The following is a 22,086-nucleotide window of genomic DNA, read 5'->3' on the forward strand; positions in this document are numbered from 1 at the left end:
GTCTGGGAGGGGCTATGCTAATGAGAGGGGCGCGGCCTCGCCCCCGCGCTGGCTCTTTGCGGGCAGCCATTGGCTGCTGCGCCGCGGGGGTGGAGCGCTGACGCGATGTAAATGAGGGGGCGTGGCGTCTGCGGCCCCGCCCCCCGCCCGCCGGGGCTGCGGGGCTCGTGTTCGGCGGCGGGGACAGTCAAAGTGGCTCCCATAGGGAGAGACGGCGAGTCCGCCCGGCGCTGCGGGAGAGGGAGGGGGCACCGGGAGCCCCAGGGTCTCCCTCCGGCCGTCCGTCCGCGCCGCCGCCGCGGGTGCGCCCCTCTCGTTCCCTTCCCGGCGTGCGCCCGGCTACGGCAACTCGCTTCCTGCGCTGCTGAAGGAGGGAGGAGAGAGGAGCGAGGAGCGAGCGCTTCGGCTGGGAGAGGAGAGGAGAGAAGAGAAGAAAGAGGGAGAAAAGAAAGAAAAGAGAGAGGGGAGGAAGGGGGGGAACTTGCCTCTCTTGTCACTGGAAAATGACACTTGATGTAGCAGAGCCTGCCGCAGCTCCCGTTCGTCCTATTGTTTCTTAAACTGCATCTGAGATTTTTTTCTTCCTTTTGCTTCTTCTTCCTTTTTTTTTTTTTTTTTCCTGCTGCCATCCGAAAGGGGGGTTTCATACAAAAGGGACTTCAAGTACTCCTCCGGCTTGCGAGAGCTGCAACCAGCCCCCAGCACCCCGCCAGCCCCTCCACGCACCCAAACAAACTGCACACGCAGCGAACAGCAGCGACAAAACCGGGCTCTGATTGCCTCTGGATTTTTTTTTTCCCCTTAATGTGCGTGCCTGTATTCGCTTTCTCTGACTTGCTTTGATTCCAGAGATCAGCTGCAGAGAGAGAGAAAGACAGAAAAAACCCTGTGTAACAGCCCGCTGGCGATTTCATCACTTTTTTTTGGTTTTTTGAGTAAAGAAGGAAGATTTGCGCTGTTGTTTCTGATTCATGTTTGGGATTCAGGAAAGCATCCAGCGGAGTGGGAGCAGCATGAAGGAAGAGCCCCTCGGCGCGGGGATGAACGCGGTGCGGACGTGGATGCAGGGAGCTGGCGTCCTGGACGCTAGCACGGCCGCTCAGAGGTAGGCAGGCTCCGCGCCCGCGCCCCGGCAGCGCGGCTCCCCACAGGCAGCCCTTTCCCCCCTGCACCAGCCCAAAAGCCGGCTCTGGAGCTCTGCTAACAGCAGGGAGCTTCGCGTAGAAGTGGCCAGTTAAATATTTATTCCTCCTGTCCCGTAGCAAGGACTTTTTATCAAATAGTGACAATAATGACAGCAGAGGAGGCAGCCAGCCTCGCTAGGCGAGAATAGGTGTGTTTTAATCTCTCCAACCCACTGTGTTCGCGCGGAGGAAGTAGTTTCCAAAACTATGTTTGCTGCTGATTTAGTCTGAAGATCTCCAAATAACGTTTTTCTCCTCCGATAAGCAGCGACTTGTGCACGGAGGTATCCAAAATATATTTCCCTACCTCTCTTTCTTATCCTACCCAGAATCAGCAGCCTCCCTTCTCCTCCTCCGATAAGCTGGAGTTTTGCAAAGCTTTGTCGGAGAGAAATCTAATTCGAAGTCCCTTTGTAAAACCACTGTCACTTATCTTAGATTTTTAACAAGAAATCCTTTTAAAGAGGAGGTGGGTTTGGCGAAGCTGTGCCCAGACTCGCTTTCTCTCTCATTTCCCCTTCTCCTCATCTTTTTCCCTTCGAAAGAAAAAAAAAAAAATAAAGGAAATAAAAATAAAGAAAAAGGAAAAAAATAGAAGGAAACCCTGATGCGGATTCGCAGCCTGAGCCCTGGAGCCGGCAGCAGTTTAATGTTGACATCTCCCGGTGTCTCCCACCTCGCCCCGCACCCCTCCCTCTGGAGCCCTCTAAGGAAGGGAAAGTTTCTGCAGGGACAACCCTGAAATATTTCAAGTTGTCTCCTCGGCTCTTTACCCACCGCCCGGCCAGGGGGAGGAAAGCTCGCAGGACCGAAACTGAAAGACCAGGCACATGGGCGCTGGGCTGACAGCTCCGAGCCGACTTTGAGAAGTGGCAGGAGCGATGCCGCTCCGCGGGGCAGCGCGCCGGCGGGGCTGAGCGCGGCTCCTCTCCATGCGGGGCCGGCGGCGGGCGGGCACGGCCCCCGGGGAGGGGTGGTGGGTGCCGGGGGGGCGGCTCGGGGATCACCGGAGGGCGGGATGGGCTCCGGGCTCAGCCGCGCTCCCGGCCGCACAAGGGATTCAGTGTGGCAAAGCACGGCTTTCCTCTTGCCCGGAGAAAAGAGCCCCGGGGGGACTCATTGTGTATGTGCGGGATGCTCAGCTCCGGCGGAGCCCAGCCGGGCCCGGCGGGGGAAGGCACGGGCCCGGGAGCCGGCTGTGGGGGTGGAGAAGGGGATGTGAGGCCGCGTCGTCGGGGCTGCCGCTAACCCGCGTCCCTCTGGTCCCAGCGGAGTGGGTCTGGCTCGGGCTCACTTCGAGAAGCAGCCTCCTTCCAACCTGAGGAAGTCCAACTTTTTCCACTTCGTCCTGGCTCTGTACGACCGGCAGGGGCAGCCCGTGGAGATCGAGCGCACCGCCTTCGTGGGCTTCGTGGAGAAGGAGAAGGTGAGTAGCCTTGCGCCCCGCTGGGGCTCGGCCGCCTTCACAGGGCCCTCCCCACTCTGCTCCCCGGGGCCGCGTCTCTGGCGCCTGGCTCTTCCCCAGTCCCGAAGGACAGCCAGGGAGGGGGTTTTCCCTGATCCCTTGCTATGCCCGGGGCAGGGAAGAGGGGGTGACAGCCGCCCTATCCACCCCTGGGGACACCCGATGTGTGAGTGATGGAGAAGCTTCATATGTTTGGGTTTTTTTTTTCTTCCTTTTTCCTCCGGCGTCCCGTGTCCTTTTTGACTTCAGGAAGCCAACAGCGAAAAGACCAACAACGGGATCCACTATCGCCTGCAGCTGCTCTACAGCAATGGTAAGGGCTGGGAGCCCCTGGTGTCAGCCCCATCACCTCCTGTTGCCTCCTCGGCTGCAGAGCCCACCAGAGGCTGGGAAGCAGCTTCCCACTACTCCCCTCGCCCCGCGCATCCTTGCGGCCTCGGCCAAGCGCTGCTGGGACCTGGGCAGCCTCGAGCAGGAGCCCCAGCGGGCCCGAGCCCTCTGGCGAGCCCCGGCGCGTTGCCGGCAGCCGGCCCCGCTCCTCACACCTGTGCCTTGTTTCAGGGATCAGGACGGAGCAGGATTTCTACGTCCGACTCATCGACTCCATGACCAAGCAGGTAGGTGTTGCGGAACGCCCGCGGAGGGGTGCTGGGGAGGTGGCAGCCGTCGGGGTGGCCCCAGGGAATGCAGTGGGGCGGCCCGCGGAGGCGAAACCCGCCCCCGGAGCGGAGTGGCCCTGCCACCACGGTGAAAAGGCTGCGGGGAAGTGGGTCCTTGCTCTGTAGCGGCAGGGGCTGCGGGGCCTAGCCGCGGGGCCGACCCCGGTGATGGGGCTGTGCAGAGGGTCCTCGCTGGACCCTGCCTACCGCAGCGCTTAGGGAGCTCCGGAAAATGGTGCTCCTAAAGGCGATGCTGCGGCCGCCCTTGTTCAGGCTGGGGCCGAGTTTACAGCTTAATTAATAAGCATTAATCTGCGGGCTCCCCCGGCGCACCGAGCTCCGTCAGCGCCAGCCGCTGCCCAGGCGCGGGGGCTCCGTCTGTCCGTCCGCTCGTCCTGTGTTCGCGCCTCCGCCGGGCCCCGGGTGAAAGGAGCGATCAGATCGGGGCACGTTCGCCTGTCGGAACAGCCCCCCCCCCCCCCCTCCCGAAATGCGTGTCGGGCTGCGGGTCTTCAGACCCCGGCAGTGGCTTACCCCTAGTTGTAAGTTGCTCTTTAGCTTCGCCCCCGGCGTGTGCCTACCTGTACAATATACTTTCCTGTAGGAAAACAGCATTTTTACAAAGGGAGTATCCAAAGAAATCGATTCTCCCTTTTTCAAAAACATTGCTACTCCAGCATATTCTGCTTCTGTCAGAACATTTTCCTCTTCTGTTTTTTTTTTTTTAAATAGTTGGGGTGCTCTTAAGTCTTTTAATCCTTAAGATACGTTTTTCCCCCTCCTAAACTGTTGTACTTGTTAAAGAAAATTCTTAAATTTTATTTAGGAAAAAACATCCAGCTTTTTCTGTACCGGTAGGAAAAGTCAGCTCCTGTATGTTGTCTGTAGGGAAAAAACCCTTGGCTTGTATTTTTTCTCTACAGCAAAACATAAAGCTCTAAGGGCTGAGTTTGTTTTAGAAAACTCTCTTTGATGGTCCCAAAACATCTTTTCCTGCTATTGAAGATTGTCTTTCAACAGTAAAAAAAAAAAAAAAAGGAAAAAGGGAACTTGGATGAATTTTACCAGACAATCCGCTATGTGTCTGAACTCTGTTAAACTACACACTTCTAAACACAGCCCATTCCCTGCAGGAATTAAAACAGCAGCAACATGCTCTTCTTCATAACAAATCTTGAGAAAGCATTTGCTGCCATTCCTTGTTTTTGAGGCACGGAATGGTTGGTTTGTGCTAAAAGTAACAAATCTTCCTGCTATATGAACTCTTAGTCCTTTTGGGGCTTATGTCTTTCATATGAGAGAGACTATCAATAAATATCATCTCGAAATAGCTCTCCTATCGTTACGGAAATGCAAAAGCCTCTGCTCATAACCCTACTGAAAACAGAGCCCTGAACTCATGTAGAGCAGCGGATTCAAAATAATTTTCTTAACAAAGGCATCTTGCATATGAAGAGTTCATCCTAAGGCACTGTTTGACCTCTTGGTCTTTCATTATTATCAAGTCATCAGAGGGTCTTTGGAAAGAAAGGGGAAAAAAACCCGAGATACAATTTATTTGTAAAACCTACCATGTAGCTTTAAAGCACATTCACAATGAAGAAGGAGGTGGGGGGGAAAAGTCTGTCTGATTTCAGGAAGTCTTAGGATAACAAAGTTAGTACAAATTACAGATTTTGGGGAAAGTGCAGTGGGGTTGAGAAGGAAGGATTTATGAACAAAAGCTCTTCGAACTCAGGTTAGGAAACAGGGAGTGAAGGGCTATTTTAGCCACAAACATATTTGCTTACGCAGTAATTTCATGTATATAATTTCATTAGGCAGGACTATAATTGCTTATGAAAAACAGGGCATTGTCATGTCAAAACTGTGGCATGTGCGGCTCCCAGATTTTCTGGGGGGCCAGGGGCTGGATTCTCCCTCTTCTTTTTTAACTCTTCCTTTTGGAAAGTGAAATTATTTCTGATTTGGGATCACTTTGGTGGCTGAATGCTTATTAGGAAGTGAAGTACAACACATGACAGAAGCTCACCCAAACGTTGAATATATCATTTATAGTTCACGACAGTGAATTATACAGAAGATCTCGAGTAACTTTCAAATCATCAAACTGTAATTAAATATTGCAAAGACTGTCTGAAAATTCTTTAATTTTTAATGAAAGTTAAATGTATTGTCAGTCTGCTTGAAGGTGTAGTATTTTAATGCATGACGCTCAGAACAAACTGGATAATGAAATGATTACTTTTAAATGAAACTGTTGCAGAAGCGTACATGTTTCAGCTGGCAAGTATCTTCTCGATACTCTCACGTGCACATTCACACACTCAATAATTGTAAATTCTCAGACTGAAATTACAGATACTCTGAGGTTTCTGGTGGCAAATTAAAAATCCCACAGAAGCAAAGCTCGGGTGAGTTAGGTTCCTCAGAACATACAGGAAAGTATCTGTGGCTCTTCATATTAAATATGCTTTTTTTTTTTAAATATGGACACATCAGGTTTAAATGTATTCTCTTTGTCTCACAGCTATAAATTGCAAGGTTTTGTATAGTGGATTATTAAGTTAGGTAAGATAAAATAAAATCCGTCCTCCGAATCAGACCCAGATTTCTGTATGTAGGATCGCTATTCATGATCTAACATAAATACCCCATTAGCAGCATGTATTATAACTGCAGGTAGACAGGCAGGGATTTGCTGTGCTAGATGCTGTGTATGTTTAGATGCTCCCGATACGAATAAGTCAGGGGCTTGTTTGTGTGTCTGTACCCAACTAAGAAACTCATGGTGAGAGTCCTTTCATAGGTGGAGCACAGGGACCTATGTGTCCTGGTGCGCGCGTGTCTATTCTCTGTCTGCAGTGATGCGGTGTGGGAAGCAGGGCTAGAGAGTGGCATGACTGAAAGGACCAAGAATTGTGTTATGAACCGCATCCCAGGGCAGACCTGGGCTTTAGGTGTGAGCTCTGTGTGTGCTATCCCAAAACATGAGCTCTTGCCGCATGTCTGCTCCATGGTAGCCTGGGCTGTGGGACTTCCGAATGGGAAACTCAGGCAGGATCGGTCTCAAAGTGCATTATTTTGAGTTATACTGGGGCTAATGTGCTTAGCCTTGGGTGGTGGTTCCAGAGCAGTGTTGGGTAAGATGGCAATTCCGTGTCTTTCAGGGGTCTCGCTACATTTCCAGAATGTGTCCCTGTCATTTAAAATTAGTGAATACTACGCACAAATCGTTAGTGTTGCAGGGAAGTTCTTTTCAGTTACAGTAACAACATTCAGCGTCAATACTGCTTTAATTACATTTTCTTTTATGTTATCTTGGCACCTCATTTTATGTCGGGATCGCATTCCTAATGTGTTCAAAACCCTGTAGGATCCCAAACTTTATAGCCGTTGCTTTCCGTAAAGCAGCAGCTCTTACCGCAGTAGGTCTGGCTCTAACAATGATGCATTTTGAAATTGCCTGCAAAACGTGAAATATGTCTGCTCTAATAAAAACGGAGGTTTTAGGCCAGTCTAAGGATTTTTAATGTATTTACGGAGAAGAGATGCCTTCTATTTCTTCAGCTGTATTTTCATAAAGTTGATATATTTCGCTATTAGGAAAGATGGAGGAAATAAATCTGCAATACTTGTTCCCCACCCATTTTTTCTTCAGCTGTTCTCATCCATAAGATATAACGGATGCTAATATGGCTCAGGCATCTTAAAAATCATAAGTTTTGCACGATAGCTATTGTCTATTGCAGTGAGTCCTCATGAGTCAAAATCCTTCCTTCAGAGTTCGACTCTGTTTATATTTTGCTTTTCCCCCCAGTACTTTAACTCTGGATGCAAATGTTTTTTTCTGTTGACTTCTCTATCATTCTCTGATGTCTGCAGACATCTGATCAGCTCTCTATTCTGTGCATAGCACGGCCCTTCTTGGCAGCTACACACATGGAAAAAAAAATGTTATCAATAAGTTCAGAGGAGCCTCAGCACACTCGGAGAAAATTCACACAAACATAAAACAAAACCTAACCCCTGTGCCGGGGAAAGTTTATGTTGCGCCAGATTTTAGCAGCTTTCTTGTGCCTTTGGTGAGATGTCAGAAGCGCAGGTGATATTAATTTTCTTGTACAGAGAGGAATGGAGAAGTTTGGAATTTGCATGCATGATCAGGACCTGTGTTTGGGAAAATGTAAACTCATCACAGTGGAAAATGTGTTGTTTGGAGTCTGAGGGTGAAAACAAAGCTGAGGATTTTGGAGAGACTGCCTGAGCCAGATGGCCTGGTGCATTCCCAGTCTGGCAGCCCAACTGCTCCCTCCTGTATAATATACAGCCATTTGTTCTGGGATATTTACGCTAGAGCTGTTTCCATGTGAATGTTTGAAAACCATTAAAAATGAACATATTAGGAGAGATAAATTTATTTAATTTGTGTGAATACGTCGATAAGCAGGCTGTGTATCAAAGGCAGAGGGAGCCTGCATAAAATAATTAGATGCTTCTGAATTGTGCATTGAGAGAGACAGCAAGAACTAACTGTCTTCGCCCCAGGACCGAGTGCTGTGCTACTTGTCTGGGGTAAACCTCACTAGGATGAGTCAAAATTCTGCCTGGGGAAAGAGTAAAAGCTTGGGTGATTAAGGGTTAAGTATTCAAAGCCAAATAAATGTATTTCACAGTATTTTCTGCGTAGATATATAGCGGATACAAGCCTAATCCTCTCTGGGTGAAATTCTGGCCCATCTGAAGTCAATTGCATAGCTCCTATTGAATTCGGTGGGGCCAGGATTTTATTTTCTCTCTGTGTGTATGGCTGTATACGTCATTCCAAATCATTCTAGTTCTGTTTTTGAAAGGACCCTCATTTTAAAGAACTTTTTCTCTCTCCTTTATTTCAATAATGAAGATAGTTTTTGTTTTGTGAAACAGATGAGGAATTTGAAAGCAAGTGGATTTTGGTGCACGTTGCTGATTTCTCTCCTTCTCTTACTCTCTTAAAATCAAGGCCATAACTGAACAATATAATGACCATGATCTCATTCCTTCAAGATTGTTTTTCATCCAGTTCAGAAAGCAGGATTGCTTGACTGGCAAACTGACACCATGAAATGATCCTGCCCTCACTTCTATCAGCATAAATCTGGATTTAGTCAGGAATAGTTAAGGACAAAATCTGGCTTTATATTTTTCCAGCTTATTCATCAACTCTTTTATTGCTCTATCCTGCCATCTTTACTGGGGAAAAAGTGGCTTAAATGAGAACTGTGCTCTTGACTTTTATATTATCCCCCTTCCTTTTATTTCATTTTATGACATTTTTTTAATGAACTTCACTGCTGTAAAGTTTAGGCAAACCACTGAACGCACTTGTCATCTAGAAGTGACTGCGGAGGGCTCAGTTTAGTATTTTTATTTGCTGGCAAGCAGTGAATTGCATTTGATTCAACTTTTTATGCAGCTTTATTTAAATGGAAGTGAAAAAGCCTTCTATTTCGACATTAATTTTTTGGGGTCTCATTTTTTAAGTCCGTTGGTGCCCGAGTTATCGTTACTCACTGGGGCTTCTTGTAGAAAGCTTACTTGGAGGAGTAATGGTTTACCAAAATGGAAGATGAATTCTGTGGGGAAATATTTAAGCTGTTCATGAGGAGCAAAGTTATTTTGCACCACGTAGGAAACAACACCGAGTTTAAACTACGCAAAGTAAACAAAAAGAAAAAAGCAAAGTCTACAATCGTGCATTTCCTTCGCTGGTGTTTTGTTGTGCAACACCAGTGTGTATTTGCAGGCTTATTTTTAGCTCTGCTGTGGTCTAAGTTTATACACTATAACTTTCACTTTATCTCTCATTAATGTGATCCCTATTTGACAAAATCACGATGGTGTCAGCACGACAAGGAATCCCGCCGCCACCAGCCCATTTTAAAGCCTGAACTTTAAAAAAATAACAATAATAATAAAATATGTATTTTTAAATAGGGTAAGTTTTCAGATTTTGCAGTGAAAAATCTTCACAACAACAACGTTGTAGACCCTTCCTGTAAAAATACTCCTGGCAGCTATAATGATCTGAAACTTTAGCAGTTCCTGTTTCCTTTTTGAAACTAATTGTAGAATTAGTGCTTTAGAGCAACGCAGTTTGCAGGAGGGCAGAGTAGCTGCAATGCTCTCAGGCAGCCATTCATGGAAGTAAACAGTTGGCGCTTTACACACCCATTCGCGCAAGTAAATTAGGACATAGGAATGGGAACTGGGGATGAGCTGCTTGGAAATGAGCTCGGCAATTTCTCCTGCTTCCTAGAATGTCCTAGGAATTCCAGCAGGAATAGGGTATGCGGGAGTATCTGTGCTTAATGCGGAAAAAACACAATGTGGATGGGTGCAACATCGGTAATTAAATGCAAATAAAGTGAAAAGCAAATCCGTAACGTTAGAGGAAGGCAGAAGAATGTCATGCACGCAAAGAAAGGGATCACTGATGCTAAACACAATAGACAAGGTGATTATGTACCACAGTGTTGACTCTGCCCGTTCATTATTGCTATTTAGTTGAGTTATTTAAGCGGGTACCTGGAGGTTAAGTAAGCACAGCAGCAGGAAGAGAGAGGGGAGGGGAAAAAAAGAAAGTAAATGCTGTGTTCTGGTTTGTCATTTCTCGCGCTTCCTTGGCTTCACTGGCAACAAGATAACCCATAGTGGGTAAATTTATTTTATTTTCCTGAAGTCTTAAGAAGAGCAGGCCAAGTTGAGCAGTCCTCTCTGAGGCACTGTTCATGCTGTGATTGTCTAGAGGTGAATGGGCACTGGAGGTGTTTGTCTCCACTAATAGCCTCAGGGGTAGATCTGTTCTTTACCCCCATGCTCTGCACTCTCAGAGGCAGATTATTCTTTAATTATTGATTAAGTCTGAAAAGTGCCATGAGCTTCTCCCTTGCCTGCCCTGTCCTACTGCTAAGAGGGACCTGATTTTGGGGTTTTCTGGAATGTTTGCAGTGTCCCCGCTGACCAACCCCGTCAAGTGTCAGCTGGTTCCTTTGGTTCCCTGGTTTTGGCTGAAGGTTCTTCTCCCCATCTTCCCCTTTAATGCAGGAAATGAGGATTGTTAGAGTTTGTCCCACCTCCTGCTGAAAGCACATGGATGAACTTCCAGGGCTTCTTGCAAACCATCTATAACTGTCTTGGGCACTGAAGTGGAAGTGCCTCAAGGTGTGGGCCAGCAATTGAGCAAGGACATAGGGTCCCAGCTGGTGTCAGGGGGGCTTGCTGGTGTCTGTGCTGCAGTGACTACATTCGTCCTGTGACAATTTTTATGTCCCCTTCATATGAGTCCTGGGTTCACAGGATTTGTGCCTCACTGGTGGGAATGAGGGGGTAGAAGTCGAATGAGACTCTTTACCTATTAGCTGCAATGACACCGCTGGCCTCTGTTTTATCAACAGAAACCCCACTGGCTCTCAGGCTTTAGGGGAATGGGTTTAGCAAAACAGAAATGAAAAAATTAAAACTAGCAAAGCTAACACAGCCCCATTCCTGATTTTTGTTTTTTAATCATTAAATAATTTATAATGCATAATATTAATATTGCTTGTTACTATTAAAACGGTGTTAAGAATCAGCTCATGCTTCCTCAAATTTGTATGTCCTGAGATCTGTGCCTCCTTTGCAGGTACAGCACCTCTTACCCTTGGTGGGTTATATCTGTAAGGGCTGGGAAAGCAGTTCGTATGATATTACTCCAGTATTTATTGCACGAATAAGATAACTTATTTTTTCTCAGTGTTTTCCACACTTCCATTTTACAGTGGTCTCATTCCATAAAATGTATTTCATCCACATAGCATACTTTTGGGTTTTATTTTCAATATATAGTTTATAGTTAGCTTTATGTATACCCATACCAGATATAATTTTATTTGCAGAGTTTGTCCCCCAGTTTCTTCTTTTTAAGTCTGTATTTTACAAGCTGAAAAGGTCCAGGGTAAAGCTGATGCTCAAATATAGGGTCGGTCATCCCTCCAAGTCTGGGGCTCTAACCATTGATCCTATCTCTACAGTGGCACCCTAAAAGATTTAGGAACTTCAATGCCATCAAAAGATGGTGTTGTAAAGGCAGTTTCTTTACACTTTTATTTTGTTGCTGGGGGTGTGGTGCTTGGGACCAGGGGTGGTTAGAAAATATCACTCTGTCGTGATCAGATGGAAACCCTGTACTGGGCGGGCTGTGAGTGCTTAATCCACTTGGTGTGTATGCCGATCCCTCACTGTCTCTGCTGGTTCTGCTGCTGGAAGCATTGCAAATGTAAACTCTTCCTGCAATGTGAACGCAGTGTTTCCACAGTTTCAACTTTAAGGATTCTCCCTGTGCTGTCTCAGAGTCAAATTTCTCAAGCTGGTTGATCCTCGGTTTGTTTTGGTATCCTCTGCTCTGGTAGGGCCTGCTTCTCACTTATTTATACCCCTGTAACTCCAGAGCCGCTCTCTGGGAAGTGGTGGATCATGAGGTTCAAGGGGAGAATCAGGCCCAGGCGCTTTCTCAGGAGCTACCAGGAAAATGCTTGGGCTGTGCAGCTTTTGTAATTAAAAATACATGAGCACTCTCTTTTCTGTCCTTATTTTTATTTCTTTTTTAATGAATAGGGCCCAAAGTATACCCAGCCTTGCCCTTTTTTTTTTTTGCCTTTTTTTTTTCTTTTAATGCTATTAGGTTTATATTTTATTCTGAATTGAAAAGAAAATTGTGGTTGTCTTGACTACTAAAAAACCCCATCCTACACACCACTTCAGAGACGTGCCACGGAGAGGAGGGAATTTAGCTGTACTTGCACTCTGTTGTTTTCCAATTGAAGGTCTCGGAGCAGGTTCGATGGAGGCACTGTCCCTTTAGCCTGCAGCTTGGCTCCCATCTCTGGGCTGTGCCACTGGCTGCAGAGATGTGTTTTTGTTTACTCCAAACCCAACCTGATGCACAGCTAAAAATGTGTTTTGCTTCTAGGCGATAGTATACGAAGGCCAAGACAAGAACCCAGAAATGTGCCGAGTTCTGCTCACGCATGAAATAATGTGCAGGTAAGAAATACCCCTCTTCCAGTTAATTAGTGATGAGAAGATGAATCTGTCTCTCAAAATCTAGGTTGAACCTGCAGCTATTTTCGGACCTAAATTTATCTTTCTTGCATTAAACAATCCCAAAATAACCCAGTTCAGTTTGTGTAATTAGCAGCAAGGTCTCAGCCGTCACACTAGTTTTCAATTATTTATAAAGAGTTGTTCTTCGCAGAACACTACTGGTTTTCATTTAGACATTGTAGCCCATAAAAGGTCTCCTCACCAAAATTAACAGTCGATTATAGTCTTCTAGCACTAAACGTCTCTGCCCCCAGTTCCCAACAGAACCTCCTCAGTAGAATGACAAAATAGTAATTTCTGTATTTTTTTCTCTGGATGTGATGAGACTCGAGGTCAGGAGGGCCAGTCTTAACCAGTTGCTGCTCATGCAAGGTCCCTGCTCAGCTGGAGCGGGGCAGGTGATACTCCTCCATGCAAAAGATGTCTTCCTGTTGGTTTTCTATAAAAGGCTCTGTGCAGATTTGGCTCTGCCTTGTGCTCTCTGCCCCTGAACATGCCTGCTTGGGGTTGGTCACTTGAATTCAGGACAGCCAAATATCTTCTCTCCTGAACACGATACTTCTGCAGCTGCTTTGTTCTCTTTTCTGGCCGATTGAAATAGGTGATGCCTCTTCTACTCCCCTTTTACTGCAGAGAAGGCAGCATCTTCCCACAGAACCTTCTAGCACCTAGGAGAGCTTGACCTCATGGTCCCATTAAAGTTAGTGGATATTTTTTGCATGTTTGAAAAAATCATTTGTTACATGTTATTCGATGGCAGAAAAGAATTCCCTTGTGGAAGATGAGGCGTTCTTGCATAAGCTCATTGTTACAATCAGTTGTTTTAAGACTGTAAAAATGCCATTGCATGCGTTGTAACTTTTACAAAATGCATTTACTAAAAAGGAGTAACTTGAGGGTAAAAACTAGTACCCACTTCTAAGAGGAGAAACTTGGATGAGGGTTTCCTGGTGGGGGACAGACTTAGAAAAAAGTATTCAGATGGAAACTTCTCTGTTGGTTGATTTTTATTATTTTTTTTTATTATTATTATATTATTTCTTTTCTGTCTTGGGGATCTCCATATTTTGTCCTCCATGGCAGCTCCTCCCTGATAAAAGTTTACTGCAGGGCAATACCCTGCGATGCCAGCAGAGAAGGAGCTGCTCCGCTTGCTTTGCCAGCCTGGGTAAAACCCCACAAAGCCCCTCCAAATTATTCCTTGCAGCATTTGGGGATTTCAGTTTCCATGTTGTATTTTTCCAGGCTGCTTCATTCATGATTTGGTTTCTTCCAGGAAACCAGAGATACCCCATTGCAGTCTAAGAACTATCAGAGTGCATGGATATCTCCAAGAGGTGCCAGAGCTTCTTGCTGCTGGTGGGAGCTGCAGTATTGCTTTGCTTGAGGACTCTGGGCCAGTTCTCCCTTTCCCAATGGAAACCCAGTCCTGCTGACAAGTCATAATTGCCCTAAAATTTGTTGGCCCAATCAGCACCACTTTCACACTAGATACCTAGCTAGGGCCAGTTCATGGAAATATTACAGGAGGCCCCTGACCTGATAAGGCTGAAGTGTGTGCTTAGCTTTTCTCTAGTAGTAAACCAGTAAAACAGTGGGGCCGTCCATGTGAGTAAAACTAAGCACGTGCTCAAGTGCCTGCAGTGTCAGGTCTGAAACTGCTGCTCGTTCCTCATACTTAAACGACAAGGTTTTTGAGCTAGGAATTACATCTGCCAGCCGCTCTGAGCCATCCATGCAAGGGTAAAGACTGCCTACTTCAATGTATTAATTTTCTTACTTTAGAAACATAAAGAGTAAAAAGTAAATTAAAACTTCCTATGGAGGGCTGAGTTCTAACCAGAGGACCAAATAACCACATCAAAGATTTACGGACATTCAGTATACTTTGAGACAAAATTATTTCCATTCTGGGAATGTGGAAATATATGCGGTCGTTCCCTTTATTAAAGCACTTTACACTTCCTTTGTTCTTAAAATTGACTGGATCAGGAGGTTTATTCTTCTCCTTCTATTTGTTTACTGCTAGCTGCTGCCTTGCGTTTCATAAGCATAAGGCAGAGCACTAGTAAAAGAAATAATAATCTGACCATAGCAGGTAAATGTTGTATGCCTGATGGGGTGGGGGAGATATATTCAAATGTCTTATAGCTCATATTAGATATTACCCATTTCCTTTTCTGCCTATACATGTGTAAGAGGGTGCTGTTTGTTTACCAGGCCGCTTGACCCTATTGCACAAATCTGTCATCTATTGTGCTGCTAACACTCTTTTAAATTGCAAATCTGATGCTCTTTAGGGGTCTAGAAGGAGAAAAAAAAATCTCTCTCCACACCATTCTGTTTCTCTTGATTTCTTGCCTGTTGTAAGTGGAAGTTGGGATGTGCTGAATTTGCACCAGGGGTGCAAATGCAGCCTCAATTATAAGCATAAAATTAGAGTCTGTTCCCCATTAATCAGCCCAGCTAATTGCTATGCACTACCATTAGCCATATGGTGTGAAAGACAGCTTGCTCTCCCTAAGATGAAATTTCTTCATTTCAGACATGAAATAGTGAGGGCTCTGTATTTTAAAATAGCTTGTTTTAGATATTTAATTTCTAAACAACTTTCAGCAGTGCTCTCTATCAAGGCTAACTGCACAATAAAACTTTGCATTTATGTGACAAAGCTGGGTATTTATAGTATACGACAACTATGGCACGGATAAGACAAAGAATTCAAATGTACAGGAGAATCCTGGTTGTGGTAGGAAAGTGGGCTGATGTTTGCTTCAGGTAGTGGTTTATTTCGAAGGATTTCATTGTGTTTTGTCAAATATAAAACACTGTTGGCGAAAATGTTAATAGCTGGGGAGAATTCACAGCCTCAGTGGAATTTATTAGTATTGTAGGCAGCATGGGGAGGGACATCTATAGTTAATATTGCCTCAACAATTTCCATTATGAAACCTTCAGTGGCTTACAGCTTTGCCAAACTTAAACTGTTCTGGCTGAAACGTCCTTTGCAGGGTGTCAGCCTCAGGCTGACTTTCTTTGGAAAGTTTCAGCTAAAATGGTTCAGTGATTTCTGAGAATGAGGTTGGAGTAAAATATGGGTTTTGTCTGTGTAAAATACAGTCTTAGAGCCATCTTGGCAAGAACCTCCCGCACCTCCACGCTTCAGGGTGAGGAGCCTTTTTGGGGCAGGGCTCGTCCCGACCGCATCATCTTCAGGATGAAAGCCACCTCACTGGGAGCTCCTGCAAAATCTCCCACATGGACTTGCTAACGACTTGTTAGAGCCTGGCAGCTGAGTGATCGGAAAGTCGCATTTGCGCTGGCCACATGCCATCGCCCCGTCATTTCTCATTGTTTATTGTCCCCACAGAAAGCCCAAGCACAGATACACAAAGCAGGGCTCCTCTCGCGAGTGATGCTCCTGCCCACCACAGCAGGGTAGGGATGAGAGGATTTGGGGGTGCCAGACATTGGGGTGAGCAGGCCACCTCCTGTGTGCCCACAGAAGTGCAGGCTAGAGATGGTCCAGCACAGGGAAGTGAAGAGGAAGATAGGGAGCAAGACAGCAGGAAGGCAGCAGGTCCCCAGAGATGTGGGGTGAGGACAAAGGCAGCAATAAAAACTGGGAGTGGTGGTGGCAGCCAGCAGATGGGGAGGCCTGTGAAGGGGTAGGATGGGGATGGTGTGAGGCTTGGGCATGAGCCCTGTGAATGGCAAGGATGGCAATTGGAGTGGGGTAGACAGAGATGGGGTGCAGGAGCAGGATGAGGTTGTGATGGGAAGAGGTTGCATTACTGTCTAGAATTACTTGTTTTAAAAGTGAGCTGCCCCCAAACATACTAAGTTTTGTAGGCTTTTTTTGTGTTGGCCAACATAGCGTTGTGCCTGAAACCTGGCTCCTTGCCCCACTTGGGGAGAGGTGTCATGGAAGAACAGAGAGGACGAGACCTTGCCCCCCTGGCTGCAAGGAGCTGGCACTCAGCACCTCTTCCTAAGCTTTTTCAGAGCCTTGCTGGGAGCCGGAGGGTTCTGGGTGACTTGGAGAAGCTCCTGGGAATTTTTAAATTCCTTCAGGGAAAAGCGCACTGAATATTTAGGATCTTATTTCCAAGTGTTAAGTAGGCACTAAAACTTTTGAGGCAAGTACTTCTCATGCAAGCAGGTCTCAGACTCAGGGTTTGCATGATGTTTTAATTCTCTGCATAGAAAAACTAGGGTAGAGGAAGCCTTGAATTCCGCTGTTGAGAGATGAAAACACAAAGACAAGCTAAAGTTTAAAAAGTAATTATCTAGAGCATGAAAGAACATTTGGAGCCTCCTTTCAGAGAGCAGGATGTGTCAGACGTGCACCTCTTCCACACCACCCTCAAATTGCAGTGCAAGGAGTGAGGACTTCTACAGTTGCTCAGGATTATGGGGTGCACTCTTTGGAAGCCCTGCCCAAATGGGGCGGATATCCGATGAGCAATGCAGTCTTTACTCAGTTCTTGAAGCTGGGTTGTCCCCATTGGCCAGTGCCTGACTCCATCCTGCTTGCAGCAGGAGGTGAGTCCAAGGTGTCCCCATCTCCAGGCCCCTGCCGCCACTTCTCCCTCTAGGTTAGTGCCCCTGGAAGGTGCTCTGAGCCTTGCGGTAAGTGGATGGTGGTATCTGCCCATCTCGTGCTGGGAGCCTGGGAACCTTTGCTCGCCTGAGTAAATGTGGCAATTTCTGTCCCTCCAGTCTGCTGTGAGAATGTCAGGACTAGCCCTGATTTGCTTCAGTCACAAGAACTGCATTGTCTTAACTTGTGCCAACTCTGTTTCTAATTACATTTTAATCATTTAAAAATGATTAGCAGTTTTTATTGCCTTGTTTGTGGGTAAATTTTCTCACCCCACACATTCTAGCTGCACTCCAACGACAAGTCCTTTTATAGGCAAAACAGCCCCCCGAACGTCCACATGACTATTTACCTACAGCATATTTTATTCCTTCCTAAATTTTAATGCTTTCTGGGTGCCAAGACTCTTGCATTTTCTGGTGGATCAATTGTGGTATTGTGCTGTAAAATTAAGCAGTTTTTTTTGGCAATCCCAGACAATGTAACTTCCACCGAAATGAAGATACCGCACATGTGTTAACTGTGAAAAGTTTCAGCCCTGAATAGTTGCCTTGAAGCTCTTTGCGGTGAAAAGAATTATGTATTTTCCTCTCTTTGAAAACAATTTTTTTTTATTTTTTTTAAGCCATGTTTAAACAGGCTGGTTTTGTAAAAGGCACCCCCTTTTTTTTTTTTTTGTTATCTTTAGTGTGGTTACTTGCTTTATTGCTAATCTTGGTGGGTAACTGTATATTATTCACTCTATTGTTCAGCAACACAAGAGAACCTTTGTCATATTCCCAACAGGATTATTTATATAGCGTGGCACTTCTGAGGGCTTCTTCCTGCCCTGATGTTTTCCACCTTCTAGGGAAAAGAAAGTAGTTCATCTGAGTGGGAGCCATAGTTGCTCTTGCCAGCCACCCACTGAAATGAAAGCGATGCGCAGGTCCCTGGAACACTATTTGGAACAAGCTTGGTGGTTTCCAAAGATCTGGTTGTGTGTGGTTGAGGTTTACCAGGAAGTTTATTGAATGGAGGCATGTGCTCAGGTCTGGCCAGGGAGAGCAGAGTGGTCCTTGCTGCCTGTCACCATGGGATGGGGTCCCTGCAGCTGCATAGAAGCTGCCCAAGTTTGATCCAGAAGCTCTTTGGGGGGGACCAAGGAGGGCTTGCGAAGACCAGGAGTTCTTGATTAATTTTTTTTTTATTCCTTGAAGCCTTGACTTCAGTGGAGGATTTTGTTTCAAGAGGCATCAGCAAACAAGAGCTTTCCTTGCTAGATGGGTGTTTCCCCCCTGGGGTGGGTGGAAGCCTGAGGATTGGTCACCTATGTAGCTACGACAAGGTCTCATGGGTTTGGATGGGCTACAGGGTGAGCAGGGCAGCCTATATGTCACTCAGCCACAGCTCTAGATGCACCAGGAGGGATTTCCACCCTGAGCAGAAATGTATATGCTGCCTGTGAGCTTACCTGCAATATATCTGTGGCTCCTAATGGACAGTAATCCCTGACAAGGAATTGTCACAAACAACAATTTAACTTCTCTTAGGAAACAATGAGCCACCTTACTTCAAAAGAATCCCAGCCTCGAGGTCAGCAATGGAGCAATGCTTTGGGAGACGGAGCTTATTTTTCACATGCCTGCTTTGTATCTGACCTGACGCAGGGCACCAGCCGCTGGAGCTGTGCTCTCCGTGGCATTAGGGATCGTTAACATGCTCAGAAAACTTGGGGAAACAGGCATGCTCGAGCATAAAAGAACTGCTGCCAATGGCACTTGCATTTCGGCTCCCCCATTAACAACAGTGTTTCTTGGAGAATAAGTGTTTTCAGATTTCAGGGGGGAGGTTTTCTGGTAGCTGAGAATTGTGTAGAAGTAGGAATATCTTGCGGATGTGTAATGTAAGTGTTAAGCAAATGTAAAAACTAGGCTCAGCAGGGAAAAAGCTGCCTTATTTTGTGTGCGAGCGTCTGTGGCACAACTGTTCAACCCCATGGCAAAGAGGTTACGAATAGGCAGGTCTCCCTGTTTCGGGTGATCCTTGAAATATTATTTGTGAAAGGGCCAAAACCCCTCTCTTTTTATATTTTCCGTTGCTAACCAGCTGTGCAAGAAGTTAAACATAGTAATTAACCCATATGTGACCCACTACATTTGACTGATTTCCAGGCAGGGACCGAGCAGTAACTCTAGCTGGCAATTTGAACCTACCATGTTCGTAATGATGATTTTACAGTGTAATGGTTGCACTAAATCCTTTCGCTTTTGCTCTGTAGCCGCTGTTGTGACAAGAAAAGCTGTGGCAACAGAAATGAGACTCCATCAGATCCAGTGATAATTGACAGGTAAGGACTGCTATTGTTTCCTTCCATTTTTTTTATCCCCCCTCCTCATTATAATGAAACACCTGCCCTGTGTTGCTAATGGGGAAGAATTAGGAGTATGTATGGATGAAATTTCGTTTTTGATACTGAATTAGTTGTGCTTTGCAATTGCGATTGCCATGGAAGGGCCATATGGAGGATAATGGAGTGACCTGCTCTTTGGAGGGCTTCAGTTCTTGTAACTGATTCATGTGCATAAAGAGGAGATTTTTCTTTCTGACTTTCTGTGGCTCAATTCACATGCTATGCCAGGGAAGCTTCAGGAATAAAATAATAATAGTTTGTGATTTATGAAATGTGGTTGGGTGCTTATAAATATTTAACTTTTATTTGAAAAATGTTTGAATCATTATCACTTAGCTACAGTAGTTCTGTTGGATGCAATCCATCTACATTTTAAGGCTTTTATTTATGCATAAAACCAGTTAAAAAATAGATCTGCAAAGTAAGGTTTTTCTCCTCCTCTTATTTTCTGTGGTTGGAATACTGTTTTGACTGTATTGTCAGCTGATCAATTCATTTTTGCCTGTCTTAATTGCCGTGTTTTTAAACAGATTCATATTACTAATCTGACATCACCATGTAAATCACTGTAGTACAATATATCTATTTTAGTTGTTCTGAGCCATGCATAGTTTCTGTGCTTGCAAATTCTGCAAAATGGTAGCCAAATAGTCATTTTTACATTTTAATTGTCCAAACTCATTGTACAAAGCCATGTGCAATAACCTGGCTATTATGCAGCATTACTCTAGAAGAGTTAAATGGCCATGAAGTACTGAAAGTGTCTGTCATCACCTAGGGAAAGCAATACCCTTGCACTAATCTGTGAATAGAGGGAGCCTGAAGGGAAACTGCCTATACTTATAGGGGCAAGAGCATAGAATAGTGTGCTTCTCCTTGCATTGTTGTCTGAGTTAAGGTTTGCTATACTCGGTTTAAAGTATTTTCTGTGCCAGGGCATCCATGTTAGAGGTGAAGAGGGTTTGGTGCGTTGGGTGCCCCACACAGAGAATGGCCCAGGGATAGGGCAGAGCCTTGCCTAGCATTGTGCTCATCCAGATTTACAGTTCTTGTTTGAATTTGGTAAGAAAGTGCATATATTGGAAGCTTATATCAGGTGTTTTGATTAGCTATAATAAGTGATCCTGAGAGTGTTTAAATCTCAGAAGGTATATCTATTTTAACTAGGCATATTTTCATCTTCTGTGAGCATTAGGTAGTAGCAGAGAAAGTGTGTGTGGGGAAAAATTCACAGTGAAATCTGTATGGAGATGTGTTTTATAAGCATGGTACAGAGCTGAACACTATAAACATGGTGTTAGAGTGGCATTTTGAGCAACATGAAAGCTACAAAATTCACATGAATTTTTCATTGTACTGGAAAGTGAGATGTTAAGATGCTAATGGCAGGTTTACAGAAATATTTTGTTTAACTATCTAGTATGCAAAACTGCTAGTTGCAAATCATTTCAGATTATGAAAGCCAGAGATGCTGTCTGTTACACACTTTCTGCAAAATGAGGAAAACTCTTACATGGAAAAAACAGATTTAGGCTCCTAGCAGTGATCAATTTCTCAGTCTTTACCTAAATTGATGCAAAAGGAATGAATTCTGAAGATTATTTTGAAAAGGCAAGCTAAACATAATTTGAAGATGATAATACAAACCCTACCTCACCACCTGCTCTGAATCATGCTTGGCTTGTGAATGGGTTAAGCTTTTAAGTTCTTCACTTGGTTTTAAATTGTGACTTTGATACAGAAGGCTGATATGACTGTGGTTTGAATAACATTTGATTTTGACCTGTTCCTGTGGGTTGCAGTGGTATAAGAAATTTGACTCAGCAGTACTGTAATTAGCCCTCCCCGTGTTTTTGAAACAGGATTGTGTTACCTGGATTGCATTAGTGTGGCTTCTATTGTTGCCGCTTCGCATCTGTCCCAGTAGGGTACTTAAAACCTTTTCTTGGCTGGGGCTAGTTCAAACAATTTAGGCCAAATAAGTATGTGCTTTATACAGTTAGTGGCTTTAGTGATGTTTCTTGTGACATTTATCCTATTCATTTTTTTTCTCCCTTTTGGTTCGGAAAGGATGAAGTGATCTATATGGAGCCTTTTTACCTTAAAACGAGTCCTTTAGAATTGTCCTAACTTTAAAATGCCTGCACAAGCCAGAACATGTGTTTAATTGTACTCCATTGTCACTTCTCCATGCATGCAATTTTTAACTATTATGTCAATTGATATGCAAAACCATATTTAGCTATTTTTATTTGCATGTGAGCTTAGAGAATTCATTTACCATTTGGGCTAAAGCACTCCCACATGCCTTACACTCCGATAAAGTCTTGCCTATGGATTTAATCTAACTCTTGCGTCAAATCCTGTGAATCCACAGACTCTGACCTAACATAGAGCTTAACGTAGAATCTGTCCATGGGATTTTTGACATATGTACTTACATGGAAATGCTATCCTCCTCTTACATGCTGCAATACTATTTTGGATTGATTAATTCTCTTTGATGAGGTTAGAGAAACTTGGGGTAGAGAGAACTCTGTCTTTGTGGTGGTTTAGTGAACTTGGCAAAGAAGCTGTTTGGCAACTTCAAAGTTACATGTGTTGTATTCTTTTTCAAACCCTAGATATGAAAAGTAAATCGCACATTTCAAAATGTGGGA

At 45.0% G+C, this 22,086-nt stretch overlaps 1 protein-coding gene across 8 annotated transcripts in view; it reads left to right on the forward strand.

Moving 5' to 3' along the window:
• The first annotated feature begins 140 nt into the window (after positions 1 to 140).
• Positions 141 to 22,086, forward strand: part of EBF1 (EBF transcription factor 1) — a 278,437-nt gene continuing 256,491 nt past the window's right edge. For all 8 annotated transcript variants that reach the window (XM_061456792.1, XM_061456797.1, XM_061456793.1 and 5 more), the window contains exons 1-6: positions 141 to 1,105; positions 2,454 to 2,610; positions 2,899 to 2,962; positions 3,211 to 3,266; positions 12,298 to 12,371; positions 19,295 to 19,363. In XM_061456792.1, coding sequence (XP_061312776.1) covers positions 972 to 1,105; positions 2,454 to 2,610; positions 2,899 to 2,962; positions 3,211 to 3,266; positions 12,298 to 12,371; positions 19,295 to 19,363 — 554 coding nt within the window. In that variant the 5' untranslated portion in view covers positions 141 to 971. The remainder of the gene's footprint in view (positions 1,106 to 2,453; positions 2,611 to 2,898; positions 2,963 to 3,210; positions 3,267 to 12,297; positions 12,372 to 19,294; positions 19,364 to 22,086) is intronic.

This window comes from Pezoporus flaviventris, unplaced genomic scaffold (genome assembly GCF_033815535.1).
Source record: "Pezoporus flaviventris isolate CSIRO_AGI_PZ_B2104156 unplaced genomic scaffold, CSIRO_AGI_Pfla_v1 ptg000023l, whole genome shotgun sequence".
Taxonomy (NCBI): Eukaryota; Metazoa; Chordata; class Aves; order Psittaciformes; family Psittacidae; genus Pezoporus; species Pezoporus flaviventris.